Genomic DNA, 15,759 nt, shown 5'->3' with positions numbered 1-15,759 from the left:
CCCCTCCTTCAGCCTCTGCAGCAGTGATCTTGGCACTACATGATATAGCCGGCCGACGAGTCTGTAAAAAATGAAACCATCCCTAACCCACTGGAGTTCTTTCCCCCTCGTTAGCCTTCGGGAAGGCGCGGCGTTGGAGCCGTGCAGGTATGTTTAAAGCTAGCTCGGCGTTCCTCAGGATCGCGAACATCTGCTTGGAGGTGTTGCGGAGCTCCACACCGCACCTCTCTCTTGTTTGGGTGGGTTTTATTTGCTCCTGGAGTTCTAATTGAATTAGGAGCCGGCCGCGCGTGCGCGCCGCCGCCGCGCGCGTGCCCGGGAACGCGCATGGAGCGGGATAAGGCGGGGCTGCCATCCCGGTGCTGTGCTGCGCCCTTACGGCCACGACCGGTACTGCAGGGAGATGGGGGGTGTCTCTTCCAGATCTCCCACCAGACCGCCTCTTCCCGTTCTCATCCCTTACTTCTTATAAACCAATGTCTTGGCGAGTTTTCCACTCTCTCCCGGTGTCCACTCTCGTCCTTACTTGCTCTGTCTGGAGAGCGGAGGCACTACGAGCCCCTTGCAGCAGTTGTGAAGGTTTCTGGGTGCTCAGTGCCACATCTGCTGTGAATAAATCACTTGGCTCTGTTATCATTCTGAACCTGATGGCTCGGTGGGCAGTGCTTCGAAGCGAGCCAGATGCACCACACCAGTTTGCCTGTGTCTGCAGAACTGGCAAGGAGCAAGGGCCATGTCAAGTGATGGTTTATAAATGAAAACATGAAGTTTCACCACAGATTTGGGAGAAGTCATGAAGTACCTTATCATCCACCATTTAGGCCAGTGTTAGCCAGATTCCATCAACTCTCAAAGAAATACAATACGGGAGAGGCAGGTCTGAAAAACTTTAAAGGCACACAGATATAGGGAGAGCAAAATGAAATATTTGTGCTTTGAAATCAGGATTTTATGTGACCACATGCAAATTTCAGGGTGACAAAGCCAAATGCTCTGAGTAGACATGCATTTCCTAAAACCTGAAATGTGTAGCTTGAAGAGTGGATTTGCTACACCGTGTCGGGTGGGGTTCCTTTTATTTCTTTTTCTTTCTGTTGGCTACTACCCACATGGTGCATAAAAACAGTCAGATATTCCCTTTCCTGTATTCTTTCTTCAATAGACAACCAGATGACTCAGTTTTTCATAAAATTTCAGCCATTTCCACTCAGCTTTCGGTGCGTTTGGTGGATCATTCTCATAAACCATGTCAGAGATTAGATGGTATTTATTTTGCTCCAGTGGTTGTTCCTTGGATTTTGTTACTTTTCAAATCAATGAAAATAATTTCCTAGAATGCTCTGCAAACTAAGTAAAATTAAACTACGCTTGTCAAGATACATAACCAATGCTCTGTGATGCGCATGGTATTTTTTATTATGTTTGTATACCTGCCCAGTGTCTCGTGATGTTAAACAGAGCTTCTAATTACCACCGAGGATTAGCCAAGTGCTGCTATACACAGAACTTGGGAATTTTCACTTTCACTGGAATTTGTTTAACAACCTGCTGCCCCCCAAAATGGAAAGCAGATTTTGTTTTTCTTTTTTAGTACATTAAGTAGTTTTGTGTTGCTTTTGGACGAGAATTCCCAAATCTGTCCATTAAATTGGCTTTGATTTTATTTACCTTTGTGGTTGCTTCTCTTTAGCATTTTTATTGTGTATGCGTGTGTGTGTGTGTATGTATATATATATACATACATGTGTATATATATAGAAACTATAAAAAAATGAAGTCAGGTTGTCAGCCTGGCACCATTTCCAGGTAGTGAGGTAGACTGCTTCTAGTAGCTATTGCTAATGAAATATCCAAGTGACTCCTTGGTCATGCCCAAATGCTTATTTGGGGTTCATGTTTAGTTCTTAAATGATTACCAATATAATATTGTGCCACTGTGGAATTTTCTGAATTGGGTCTATGTAGAGTAAATTCAAGCACCCACCTTTTGCTTACCTTCCGTGATTTATTCTCTCAAAATACAACCATATATCCAGCAAAGGAAGCAACTCTTCATTTAGCCTATAAAGCTGCATACGTTTTTACTCTTTCAGGAATATGCCGTACTCTTCTATTGCATCTTCAGAGTAATAAAGTGTGCAGCAACCCTTTTGATGTAGGTAATAACATTTGACCTTGCGACAGAGTACGTTCCCTTGTGCACATGAAGGCAGCTAACACGTTGATGTTTTGGGTTGTTCCTCATTACAGAAAGATAAAATTAAAAATCTGGTGTGTAGCATAAAACACATACAGTGCCTTCTTTTGGTAGAAGCCAGAAGTGAAGATGTTCTTGTTGGAGGGGGATTGGGGTTGTCACCTTTAAAATAACGCAGAAATGAGTTTGGTGCTGCCTTAAGAAGCTGTAGTGGGAAAGAATCCATTCCATCCAGTATATAAAGTGCTTATAAAAACAATCTATTTCTGGAACCTAAATTGTCCTGGGACCAGCTCTTGATATAAAAATTCATAGAAACCTGTTTTTCTGAGTGTGGTAACTTCTTGCCATAGTGCTGTAGTGTTAGAATTCACATTGGCCAGGTTGTTCTGTAAATTAAACAGTGACAGCTTCCCTCGGGGGAACAGCCAATGTATTTATGATGATGTGCTGATTACACAAAATACACTGCAAGCAGAAAACAGCTGCAGAGAACAAACCTCTTAAAAGAATACAATTACAAATAGCACCCTCAGTATTTCTAGTGGTGAGAGTAAAATACAGCATGCTAATGCAGGCTTCTAGTTTGCTTCCAAAGAAGAAAAGAGATCTACGAAGAAGAGGCTGAAGTATGGTTGGATGCACACGCCATCGCAGTATGGAGGGGCGTATAATCCCTTTCTGAAGGTGAAGGGCAAGAACGTACCTCAGGCCTGCTTTTTAGCTGACCTTGTCCCTTAAAATTTCAGTGACTGCAACTCGAATAGCACTGGCCGTTGTGACTCTTGGGTGTGAACCACTGTGGTTCATACCCTCTGTCCTGGCTAAAAATGGAGATGTGGTGAGACGACTAATGATTAATTTGTGCTACCAGTCTGACTATTATGAAACAGATTGTAGGAGAAGTTATGGATAAAATGAAGTCCCTGGTTTAAAGCTGATCTTTCTTCTGCTGCTAATTGTTTGTTTTGAGGGAACTCTTAGAAGCAAATTTCAAGTGTTTTTTCCAAGTCTGCAGTGTTTCATTTTTAAAAGGTCCCTGTATGTGCAAGACAAGGTCTTGTACAGCCAGTTTAGCGTATGACAATAAAACTTGAAACAGAATGTTCCTGGGAAGATAGTGGAGGTGGGACTGTGCTCACATACTCAGGACACATACTCTTGGAGCAGCAGAGACACTTTGAACCTTTCTTCACCTGGAAACAAAAAATGAGAAGTAACTGGAATTGCTTTGTGTCCTGTGGCTGTAGGCAAGAGAGAAGTTGCAATAAGGATCACTGTGGTGGGATTTTCTGTGAGGTGAGGGCTTGTTGAAAATCAGGAGAATATGGTAGTGGCAGCTCCCACAGCTGCTAATGTCTCACTTTGGAGGGCTGCAAGGCAAAAAAAAATATGTCCAAAACTCCAAAGCACAATCTTCTTATGTCTGAGATGAGTTGTCATGCTTTAATTGTTAAAATACAACTATTTTACTTCTGGTTAAAATACAACAATTTTACTTCTGGCTATGTCGTGTATGTATGTGGGAGAGTTCGAGTACTGAAAATGCCCTTTCTATCCACTTTTTGGGAGTCATTGGTAGATAAGTGTAATGCCTTTTAGAAGCCTGAGATTTCTTGTATTTGGTGTCTTTGTTACGTTCCAAGAGCAGTAGCAATAAAACATGTCTCAAATACTGGGCAAGAAATCATCTGTTTAAAATGAAGAAACGTTGCCCTTTGAACATGTAGATTTGATTTTAAAGCGGATGAAGTAACAACATTGGCACTCGAATTTTGGGAGGACCTTAATTCACTTGCTTAAAAAGAAGACAGGCGTTCCATCTATGGATTACTGGCATGTACTAATAGACTGTTATTCATCTGTCTGTATTTTCTTTAAATCGTTTTTGAGCCTCCCTATGTTGTCCTGCTCTGCTGACATGTATCCCATGTGGCAAGAGGGAGTTTTGTATAATCACCCTGCTTTAATCAATAGAATAATTGATAAACCAGATAAGATTTAAACCGATTACCTCCCCGAGCAGAACTCCCTGAGGGCCTTGGACTCTCTTAATTTTGACATGTATGTTGTGTACCCCGTGGATGAAGTGCAGTTTGAATTATCTGTTTTTATTTGCTTAATGACGGGGAGGGTGTTAAAGTCAAATGTTTAATTAACCCAGCAATGGGCTGCGCTGTCACTTACACACACATCCAGCTGATTGAGATATCTCACCGAGAATACTGAATAGGAATGATAATGTGGCACTGAGACGGAAGATTGCTTTTTCAATCCATTTGCTGGGTCACTGCTTTGAATGTCTTACTGGATGAAAGGCATTCAGCCTTGGGAAAAAAAAAATCAGCATTTAAGTACATTTTGTTTTTCTGGCCTCTTTCTACCAAGAAGTTAACTAAAACAGATATGTTGTAGGTTTAATAAGCCATTCATGTTGTAACAAAAAGCTGTGAATAGTGGAGCTCAATAGGCAGTGATCTAGAGCTCTATAATTTCCTATAGGACCAAAATGTTTGCTAGCCCCAAGGTATCTGAATGCAAGATGCTAGATACACCTTTCTCTTCCCTTCTTTGATTGCTTGACTATCCACCCCATTTCATGGTCCCCATAGCAGGTCCAACTCTTCCTTACCCAGCAGAGCGAGGTTTGCAATAACATTTTGTAATCCCTTCTTCTGGTTCAAGAAAATGGTGGGTTTGAGTTGGAATTATTTTGTAATAGCAGAACCTAATGTGAGCTTTTAAACTGAAATGTTACAGGAGGGGCTGTTGTGTTACCACACTCAAATTTGGTCTAGCCAAACCAGGAGGACCCAGGGGTTTGTTTCTTGGGCGGCAGCTGTTAAAAGGCTGCGGTGCCTAATCTGTAATTTTCCATTATTTTATTAGAAGATTATAAAATGGTTTTTGCTTGATGTGATGGAAGGTTGGGGCATGATTTGACTCGTGCTTTTTTATATTCAATGAGTTTTTTTCAGCAGCACCATCTGGGAGTAACTGCACCTTTATTGGAAGTTAACTAAATTTGCCCCATAGTCCAATGGTGGGTGATGCTCCCTGTTGTGAATGTAGCTTTGGAAGCTGGAAAAAGCACTGAGGCCTGTATGGACAAATTACTACTGTGAGGTGTGTTGGGGAGGTGCATCTGTGTCACCTAACTGCACCATGGGTACTTTGAACCTGTTCTAGATTGAAAACCAAGGCCCTTTGGCTGCAGGGTCACCTACCTCTCATTATCTAAGCCATAAAGATGCAAGTGCCTCTGCATACTGTGCTGTCGACAGTATGCTGTGAATTCACGTCAGTGTAACAGTGCAGTGAGATCACTGAGTTGCCATTTCCAAGCAAGCTGCTTTCATTCACTGTTTTAGAGAGGAACTATGCCTAAAATGTTAACACAGTGTAGAACATGATTTGGGGTTTGTTCTCCCATGTTGTCATTTTGACCTTGGGTAAACAGCTTCACTTCTGCTTCATACCTTTGTTTTATATCTCCTTTTCTCCTATCCTGCAGTGAAAAATAGGAAGGAAAAACCAAGAAGAGCATAAACCAGTACATCAGGTTGAGGACAATGTGGTTGAATTAGATGTTTGGGAGTGAGAAAGCCACAGGAGGGGGTGTGATGAGAAGTGGAGATATTTTTGTCTACTAAACAAGAAAGCTCAGAATGAGAGGTTTTGGGAAGAGAAACCCCAACAACGTAGTAAGTGTAGGTGATGATGAGGGATGGGACAGGACGAGCTTTATAATGAGACAGCTTAGGTTCCTTTGAGGAAAATAGTTACAAAAAGAAAATAATGCTTCAAGAAGGACATGAAATCTACAGCAAAACCGGCTGATTTTACAACCCATTTTGCAGAGCACTTGCAGCTCCAATGCAGATGAAGCTGTAATAAATATTGTACAAAAAAAGTTAATCTGTATCTAGAGAATTTTAATAAATAAAAAGTTTTAAAAACCTCTCCCTGGATCTGCTGGCTCTTCCTGGCTCTTGTTAGTGCTAGAAATACGTTTTTGACATCTTTTTAGGATGTTGGCTTGTGTTCAGAGCCTGTAAGAGTTGACTTTGTGCTCCCCACAACTTGTGTGTTGGGGGGGAAATTCAAGAAACCATCTTACTCCAGCTTACAAAAGCACTGATAAAAGCTTTGATTTGTGGATGGGGAAGGAAGAGTCCTACAAACAGAGAACGAGAGTGTATAATTTCTAACTGTAGTATTTTAACACTGTGAGATGAGTGTTGAAAATGAATTCTTGTGAAAGGAATGTAGCAAGATGAAAGCAGCAAAGAAGTGAGAGCCAAGCCCTGATGGATTCAGTGCTTCTCTGAAAGGCTTCTGTTGCATAAGAAATCCCGCTTCCTTAATGTGTGGTACAATTCTGCAGTCTGGCAGAGAAATTTAACCTCAGCTATAGCTGTTTAAAGAAGAATTTTGAGTACAAATTTATAAGATTGGAGAAATCATTAAGGCTGTTCTGAAGAACGGGAAGCGAATACTGTTTTGTTCAGTGGGGGGGAGCAGATATGCAGGATAAGTCGCTAGTAAGAGACAAACCAAAGCACAGTGGTAATAAGATTCAGAATAAGCCCTGACACCAGTCTTACATAAGTGGCCTGGTTGGATATTTGGATGCATACACATTATGTGTATCATAAGGTTAATTAGGTATTTTCATCCATGCTTTTGGGGAATATGTGCTTTCTGTTCCTTAAAAAGATGTAGATAGCTTTGAACTGCTATAAAATCTTGGAGTACAAGATGTATGCAATAAAATCATGCATAGAAAGTGCTAGCTATAAAAGCATATGTATACCTGCGAAGGTGCTGATCAATTTGTGTTATTTGGGAAAAGAGATTCTGAAACAGACCTGGCTGTGAGAAAATGCAAATAATAACATTCAGCTGGAGGTCCTTGAGGCTCCTTAAGCTCTAACCTTGTTATGAGGAATGGGGAAGTTGAACTGCCTAATGCAGATGTCTCTGAGTTACAAAAATAACCAGATGTCCTGATTAGCAGAAGCAAATGTTCTTCCCTTAATCCACGTGAAATTATATTCAAAGGCTCTCCGGATGTAATGCTTGTGTAAATAAGGCACCAACAAACATTGGAATAGAAAGGGCCATTGGCCAACTAGCTTGCAAGGCTTGAAAGCTTGAATATTAAAAACAAATTTACCACTGCTGACTCTCTTAAATTCACAGAACAGAAATGTTAAGCGGGGCTGCTTCCCGGGGAACGGGGAAAGGCTGTGCTCATTAGCCATATTTTCTCTCTCTCTTTCTCTGTCTCTCTTACTCTCATTTGAGAAATGTGTATGAAGCGAAGCTAGCTTTTTAAAATTTCCCTAAATGCCTTGTTCCCAGCATCTGGATTTCTGTTTATTTTTTAACTACAACTAGATTCATGCTCCTCAGAACGCGTCTGTTCATCAGATCTATGGTATTTGTGCTGGCTTTTGCTATTTTAACATTAAACTGAATTTACGGTTCTTCTAGTAATGCTAAGGCTCCCCACACCCTTGATTTACCCTTCGTAACCAAGCAATAATTAATAAGTTAAATAACTTGATAAGAAACTCTCCTTGATGTCCTCATGAAGTTCCATTATCATGTCTTATTGCTTTGAAAATGTGTATTTTTCTGATTATTGATATGGATGAAAATTAAGGAAAAATAGAAAAGATCCATTCTACAGATGTAAACCCCAGCATCTTGTCCTGGTTTTCAACTGCAGAAAAGGTTGTTGAAACTTCTGTTGCCCTGGGCAGCATTAACATAGATGCAGACCAAACTAGGACTTGTGTGACCATGCGTGTTTGCGTATGGTTGGAAGGACAGTGTTGTGCTTTTCCATATTCACTGTTGTCAGAGCTTTAGGTTTAAGAATTTAGGTTATAGTGAGTACCTGAGCTGCTCAGGCAGGAATTTGAACTTCATGTCTTTAGGTACCACATGAATGTTAAGGGTGGGGGTAGAGAAGTTGCTATCATGGGGAGTTTATGAATGTATTGGGGGGAAAAAAAGCGAGGTTTCTCTGCAGCCATCAAGGTAATAGGTATATAAACATGATGCACATGTGCATACCAATCTGCAAAGCAGGCACTGAACTGGAAGGCCAGTTTAGCTTCTTGCCTATCCTTTTCAGTGACATCAGTCACTGCAAGGCAGGCTGCAGTTTCTCTGCCCTCTCGTTCCGTCATTCTAATGCTTAGCCATAAACCCTGTGCAAAAGAACCATTTAACTTTAAACTTGTAAGAGCTGGGAAACTTGTCTGCGCCTTCATTCCGAGCTGAGGTCACCCCCTTGTGCCTGCACATTGCAATTTATGGTGTTCTCAGAAAAGATCTAATCTTGGTGAATGTTCAGAGCAGCAAATGCCGAGGAGTGGGGTCTGATACTTATCTCTGCATTTTCATTGCTCTGGATCTCCCTGTGTGTTACAGCTGTCATTTTTTGTTTTATCTACCAAAGAGGCATAGAATTACCCTCAAACTTGCAGCTTTCATACTTGTTTTTTCTTCAAAGACGATTGCCAGTATTAAGGACTGCTTTTATATATTGTAGCGACTAGCCAAATAAGCATGAATTTGAATGGCTGGGGCCTCCTGACAGGAGAAAAAGGAAAAGCTGTCCTTAAGTGGTTTTAGTGGATGTTAGACCCATATTTTTTTTTAACGGTGATACTGCTCTCAAGCTGACATTGGCTATGCCAGGATTCATCCTAGTGCTGTTTGAAATGGCTGAGATATTTATAAACTGACAGACAGCATTTATAAAATCAGGATGCTGACAGTCCCTTAACGATAACAATGGACTTGGACTCATCTATCACTTACAAAGGTTATTGGAAAGGGAACGTAAGGCTTATATGTGCCTCTAGACTTAGACTGGCACTTATTTCCACGCATCTTTCTCTCTCTTTTTCTCTCCTCGCTCCATCCCCCTCCACTTTTCAGTCTGCTCTGGCTGACATGGGCATTAGGCCATTGCAGCTAATTTCTCCATACCTTTACCAGTGATTCCTTGTCCTATTTTCTGCAAGAAATTGATGCAGATTACAAGACAACTAACTTCATAGCACCTTGGGATGACACTCTTTCCCCCTCAAATCCCCCCCCTCCTAAACAAGAGAAACATCCTGGCTGCTGACAGGCTGCTGGCTTGAATTGGGAAAGAACAGTGTGAATTGACTGACAGATTTAACCTGGGGCTGGGCGGGGGTTAAACAGGCCTTCTGCTTCCTTTTCCTTTCATATAGCACCAGTCTGCAGGCAGAATGCTGATATATTTACCTTATTCAGTGGCTCTCTCTTGGCTGAGACAGTACCCCTCTGTCCTTGGTGAGGAGGACCAAGTGCAGTGCAGGAACACTTCAAGAAACATGAAAGAGGGTGTCAGTTATTTTCAAGCTCTGATGAAATGCTATGTTCACTCAGTGCACTTAAGAGCTTGGGGGTTAGGTGATATCAACAGTTTGCCCTGGAAAAGGGGAAATAGACACTGTTGCCTTGTGTGTGCTAAAGCATCTGCTTTAACATGGCAACAGAAATACTGAGACAGCTACCTCTGGCATCCAGTTTGCCCTTGAAACATTTACTCTACTGTAACTGTTTGGACACTGTGTTCCCACTATATTATTTGCTTAGAGACCTGAAATACCCAAGTAGATTTTCTGCATGTGGTTGGATCTGCTGATACCACTAAAAACACATCCTGCCCAAGCTTCTGTTTGAGCTGATGTGTATGCACGCAATGGCTAGAGCGAGACTTGATTGGCTTGAGGGGCTCTATTTATCAGGAAACTCGATTAAAATACAGACTGCACATGACATCAAATTTGTAATCATTTTTCCACAGCAAGCAAGCATTTTCTGTATTGGATGCAGGTGTTTAAAGCAATAGTGTGTTTTAAGGGCCAGTGCAGCACAAATTCTGGCCTTTGGGATAATGACAAGTGTTTTGCCTGCATAAACAATATTATTTCCGCTACCACCAACCCCCCCACCCCCGAGGTCCACACACACCTAGTTTCCCTCAAGCTCATCATCTCTGTCAGGTTAATCAATAGGCACCGTATGGCAGAGGGTCAGTAATCAGTGTCATCGTGCCTTTAAATCGTGTTGAAAATTTGCTTAAAGCCTGGGCCAATTAACATCGAGATGATGAATGGATGGGTAGATGGGAAGAGCCTGGCGCTCAGGGGCTTTGTGAGAAGGAGATGCTCAGCTGTTGAGCAGCAGACACCAGCGAATAAAATCAGCCATTCATGTGAGCTCAGTCCACCCACTCTTAATGATAATGTCAATCTAGCAAAATATATACACATTGGAGTTGTCATGAGTTCATAAATCAAAGGAGTTTGTCAAAGGCATTCAGATTAACGAGGCAGCAGCAATAACAAGTCAAATTTGCATAGAGAATTGCCCGAATCTCAGTAAATTATGATCCTGTTTTTCATTTGATTATTTGCTAATGTCTCAAGAGGGAGAATGATTATATTAGCATGCAAAATCTACTCCAGAAGTAGAAATCCGAGGTATAGCAGACCAGCACACGATGACAATTAATCAGTTTCTGCATACTAGCATAAACGCGCAAGGCCCAGAAATGAACTCCTTTTTTTATTATTATTTCTCCTTGCTACTGATCCAAATGGTTCAGCTTGACAGAGACTTTATATTGCTTTAACAGTGTTCTGAATTGTGCCTGCAGGCAAGACATAGTTATGCAGCTATAACCAACCTATCCATCTGCCAACCAGATTGGAATTCTCCTATCCAAGGCTTCCATTAACCCCCACTGACAGCTCCAAACAGGATTAAGAATTTGAAAGCATAAAAAATAGTTGTGCTCTTCGCTTAGACACACGCTTCTCCCCACCCCCACCTCCCCACACTTGGAACAAGGCTGCGTCCGTACTCTCTTATAATTAGTACAGGGCAGAACAGCATCAAAGAAAACCTCCCCCAGTTGGCAGGGGTTTGATTTCCACCACAACGAGCGAGGCAGCACTAAAGGTAGCTCTGCCCAATTGGTAGTCCCTGGGAGTGCATTTCTCCGTGTATTATGTCTCGTCCCCAGCAGTGTTTTGCTGGGCTGTGTACGCAAAATACTGCGTGTCATCTCCTGTCAAACGCTTCAGTCTAGGGATTTGGTATGCATCGTAGCATGTTGTGTTTAGTGGTGGAGGAGGCTTCATGGGGAGAGTTAAATAGTAATAATTTCGTAGTGGTCTTTAAGACAACCTGCCATGGAGTTATATTCTGTTAATTACAGGCTGAAGTTTTGAATGAAAATCACATTTAAAAGGGTCTTGTTACAGACAGTAGCCATTTTAGGAAGAATCAGCTGTGGAGGGCAGAGCCCCTTTACAGGAATCTCCTGCTCCAGGGAAATTTTAAAGGTTACAAGAACTGTGACCTTGGGTTTCCTGGCTTCTCTTCCCAGCTCTTCCACTGTCATTGTGTGACCTTGGGCAAATAAATATTTTACTTGTTCGTGGAAAGGGGGGAAACACACAGTATTTATCTCGCTAAGATTGATCTGTTTGTGATTTGGAGGCTTAAGCACTTCACATCTTATCTTGTGCTTGTTCAAAAGGAGGGACCCCTGCATTTGAGCACCAGCACCTTTGGTGAGTCTGGCTCTAGTCTATGAAGGAAGGCTTGCCTGCAGGATTTAAACATTTCCCCTGATGGAAGGGAGTTTGTATGGCTTTTCAGCTCTCTGTATGCACTGGTTTTCTTCACTTCTTTCACCTTAACAAATTCCATCGTTCCTCTACTACATACCAAGTACAGTTGCTGCAGATCTTTAATATTCCCAGTGAGTACACCCATCTTACCGTCTGGATACCAAATGCTTCTTTCCAGGTCTGTGCCCGAGACATGCGTTTCAGTAACCACGAGAGGGTGCTCAGAGCAGTGCCTCCCTTTGTCTTCCTCTCTTGCGGCCGAGAGCATCAGTGAAGTCCTGCTGAAGCAAACCTTATTCTGACCTCGCACATGTTTATCCCTCCTCCCACCTTGTTAAGCAAGGAGGAATATATAGATGTACTGTTTCAGTCAATTACGTTATGCTTTTCCCATGACCATGGCTAAGTGTTGCCCTATCAAGTGAAATTCGCTTCCATGCAGCTAGATACAGTTAGTCCTGAAATATTCAGGGTCTTGTACCTACACCTGGGTTGATAGATTTCCTATTCCTGAGAAAGGAGCGGGAGTTATAAACATCTGTGCTTCTTCTTAAGTGTAATGCTTTCGAGTCATTCTGTCTTCACCAAGCGTAACTTACTTGCCGACAAAAGTGCACAAGCAGTGCTCCTCTTTAATAGTCTGCTATCGGAGCTGCTGTGTTGGTGCTGGAGAATGGTAAGACGCCAAGCTGTGAACCACCATATGCACTTGGCAGTCTTTGTCTGGTCTTTGTTCAGCCAACCTCTTAGCCTTGCCACCTATAAAGATAATGAATGCAAAATGGTCCTCTGCTTGCTCTTAAAATGAGATGCTCAGCTTAAAGGAAAAGAAGGTAACTTGGTGCTTTGCGGTAACTAGAAATTTCAAAATAAGGGCTGACAGTTTGCCAGCAGCACTGATTTTCCTCCTTTTGGATGTTTTTTGAGGGAGGATCCTTAATGGCTTTGAAAGGAGAGAAGAATGCAAGATTTCACTGTTGTAGAAAGATTATTTGGAAGGGGAAGTCATTTTGGCACTTACTGTAGGGAAGGGGGTGGATGTTGGAAAAGCATCTTAAAAACAGTAAACAACCCCCTCACCCCACCAACAAAATGCATTTCCTGGTCATGCGTAGTAACTCACCTCGGATTCTGATGTTTCTCACACTTGGTCTTTTTCTCCAAAGTGCAGAAATTAAAACCCTAGCTTGAATTAATGACTTACTAAACTGTATTTCATGAGCAGAAAAAAGCAGCTTTAACATCTGACCTGCCTTTTTGGAGATATGTGGTTCTAGCTTGTATGTTTTTATGATCAGTCCTTTCTAAGGTGGATTTAATGTAATAGCTTGGTCCAGGCTGAGACCTCATATGAAAACTTTGAAAAGCTGGCCTCTTACAGCGATTTATCAGGCCTGTTTAGGATTGATTTCCATTATAAAGCCCTGGTTACAGCATCCCAGATGTCATGGTGCCTTGCGAGTTCTGTATCTTGCCTAAACCCCCCCCAAATCACAAATCATTAGTTGGTCTGTAAGCCTAGATTTACACAGGATCTTCCTGACCAGTTTATGACATCCCAAGTGTTTTGTGTTTGTTGTCTCTCCCCCCAGTCTGCTATTTCTCAGCAAACAGCTCCTACCCCTGCCCTACCTTTTCTTCCCATTCACCAGCCCAGCATACTAAGCTGCCTAGACAGTGCCTGATCACGCAGCACTGCAGTGGGCACATGAGCACACTGCTCTTCTGATGGCTTCCCGCAGCCTGCTTGCTTTCTGCTAGCCCTGCTCTGCCCTGCTGGCTGTTTGCAGGGCCCAGCTCCTCCTCTGCCAACAGATTCCACTTGTCTCCTGAGGTGCTGGGCTGGAAGTTGGCTCTGTGAGAAGCTATGCTCAGTGAAGGACAGGTTATTTGGGGAATAAGGGAGAGAAATGCAGAATGCAAACTTCTGCCTGAATATCCGCACTCCTGAGCTTGTCTGCAAGTAACTGGAAAACCACCCTTTTCCTGGCAGAGCTCTCCCTAAGCAGTTTTTCTGTACCTCTTTAAAACCTGTTTAGTTGCTCGCTACTGAATGCATGGGAATGTGGCCTAAGGCTATGAATACTGTGGTGATCAAACTGATTTTAGATGTGTGTGTGGGATTCCCCCAAAGCTGGCTGTCATTACTCTGTCAAGGCAGTGGCTGAACCCATGCAAAGGAATGCTGTCTTCCAGAGTAGCTGACATTGGCAGTGAGGACAGGATTCTCCCCACATACCCAGCAGTTTTTAACCTAATATTTGCTACGTACTGTGCATGTCCTGGGATAGCTATAGCCTGCCTTTGGTTTTAATCATGAGTTTAACAGGACAAAAGTCTCCTGATGGTCTTTCTGATGCTGGAAAAGCCCTCCTTTTTCTTCTTGTGCAGCTTCTCTTGCCTCACTGATGCTCTTTTTTTGGAGGCGGCAGCTTCAGTTTTGGAGCATCAATCTTTCTAGAAATTATACAGGTATTTAGAGTCAGAGGGCAGGAGTGAAACCAGCCCTAATAGCATACGCAGCCTACACTGGTTTTTATAAGGATCTCCTGACAACCTCTTTCACCAGCATTTAGCTCTACCATCATTTCTCCACGATTTTTGGCAGCCAAGCAGACTTGGTGCAATTAATAATTGTTAGGCAGATTAAAAGTGTAGGTGCACAGAGAATAACAGTTGCATCCATTAACTACATTTTGTTTTCAACAGGTTCCTCTGTTTTAAGTAGTTATTCCGGGGTGTTCAGGAGCACTGGTGTTGCCATGCTGATCCAACCACCATTCCAGCTTTTCAAAGTGACTATTACTGGTGGTTTCAGAATAAATCCCCAAAGCACAGGCTTCTTCGGTAAAGATCTGCATAGTGGTGCATTGTTGTGTTGAGGAGGAGAAATTCTTTCTCTGCCATAACAAGCTGTTTGGCTTAAACGTACAAGTTAGCCTCCGGTATACATGAAATACAGCCTGTGTAGTACAAATATTCTGTTTCTTTTCTCCTCGCAGAGTGATATTAGGGATAAGAACTGAATTAAAGCTTACTTTCTTTCACAGAATTCCTCTGAGAGAGAAGACTGTAATAATGATGAGCCCCCTAGGAAGATCATTCCTGAGAAGAATTCACTTAGACAGGTATGTGATCAGTCTCTTTAAAAATGCAATAAAACTTTCTAGCTATTTGAATCCTTAAATGCTTCTGGAAGCTGAAGTCTGACTTGCGTACATGGAAATCTTTTCTCCTTTGTAGTCTGAACAACTCACATTGTACTCAGGAAAATCAGACACAGAGATTTAGCTTTCAGGAGAATTTGATGACTCTTTCTAAAGAAATCTAGGCTTCTGTATGGTGCAGTCAACTGTGACTCCCTAGTTTTGCTTTTTTTCCATTTGGTGTTCATCAAGACCTCTTCAACCTTTTCTTCTGTAATTGTTCCTGTCTTGTTTGTAGTATATTTGCCTTGCTTTAGATCAAAAGTCTCAAAGTGTTCTGCAACAATTAAGCTTTTTATTGCCCTTGAAGGTAAATATTCTTGGAGGTGATGTCCAGGTTAATAACCTGAAAAATTACCTGTTCTTGTTTCTTCTACACTCGTATAAATTACTAATGGGTAGAAAAGGGAAAGGGTGGTCTGATAAAACTTAATCTCTTTGCCTTTATATATAATAAAGCAAATTTCTTACCAGTTCAAAGGAATCAGTTTTTCAATCCCTGTGGTCAGCAAAGGGTGTCTGGTTTGTGATTTCTGGGGAACTTAAGTTAGCTTTAGTGATTTCAAATCCTTATTCACATTGTTGTTCCTCCCTACTGCAGCCTTCAGGCAGCAGAAGCAAAAATACATCCATGCTTCAGCTGCCCAAGGTGGCTGCT

At 42.1% G+C, this 15,759-nt stretch overlaps 1 protein-coding gene across 10 annotated transcripts in view; it reads left to right on the top strand.

Moving 5' to 3' along the window:
• BTRC (beta-transducin repeat containing E3 ubiquitin protein ligase) overlaps positions 1 to 15,759 on the top strand; it is a 116,920-nt gene that overhangs the window by 35,138 nt on the left and 66,023 nt on the right. For 6 of the 10 annotated variants that reach the window (XM_061372515.1, XM_061372512.1, XM_061372518.1 and 3 more), the window contains one exon: positions 14,946 to 15,023. The exons of the other annotated variants lie outside the window; for them this stretch is intronic. In XM_061372515.1, the coding sequence (XP_061228499.1) occupies positions 14,946 to 15,023 (78 nt within the window). The remainder of the gene's footprint in view (positions 1 to 14,945; positions 15,024 to 15,759) is intronic. 10 annotated transcript variants of the gene reach the window in all.

This window comes from Neopsephotus bourkii, unplaced genomic scaffold (genome assembly GCF_033783945.1).
Source record: "Neopsephotus bourkii isolate Nb327-2 ecotype Australia unplaced genomic scaffold, CSIRO-AGI_Nbou_v1 NB_1615, whole genome shotgun sequence".
NCBI lineage: Eukaryota > Metazoa > Chordata > Aves > Psittaciformes > Psittacidae > Neopsephotus > Neopsephotus bourkii.
Note: the sequence above shows the minus strand (reverse complement) of the source record. Positions and strands in the feature narration are given on the sequence as shown.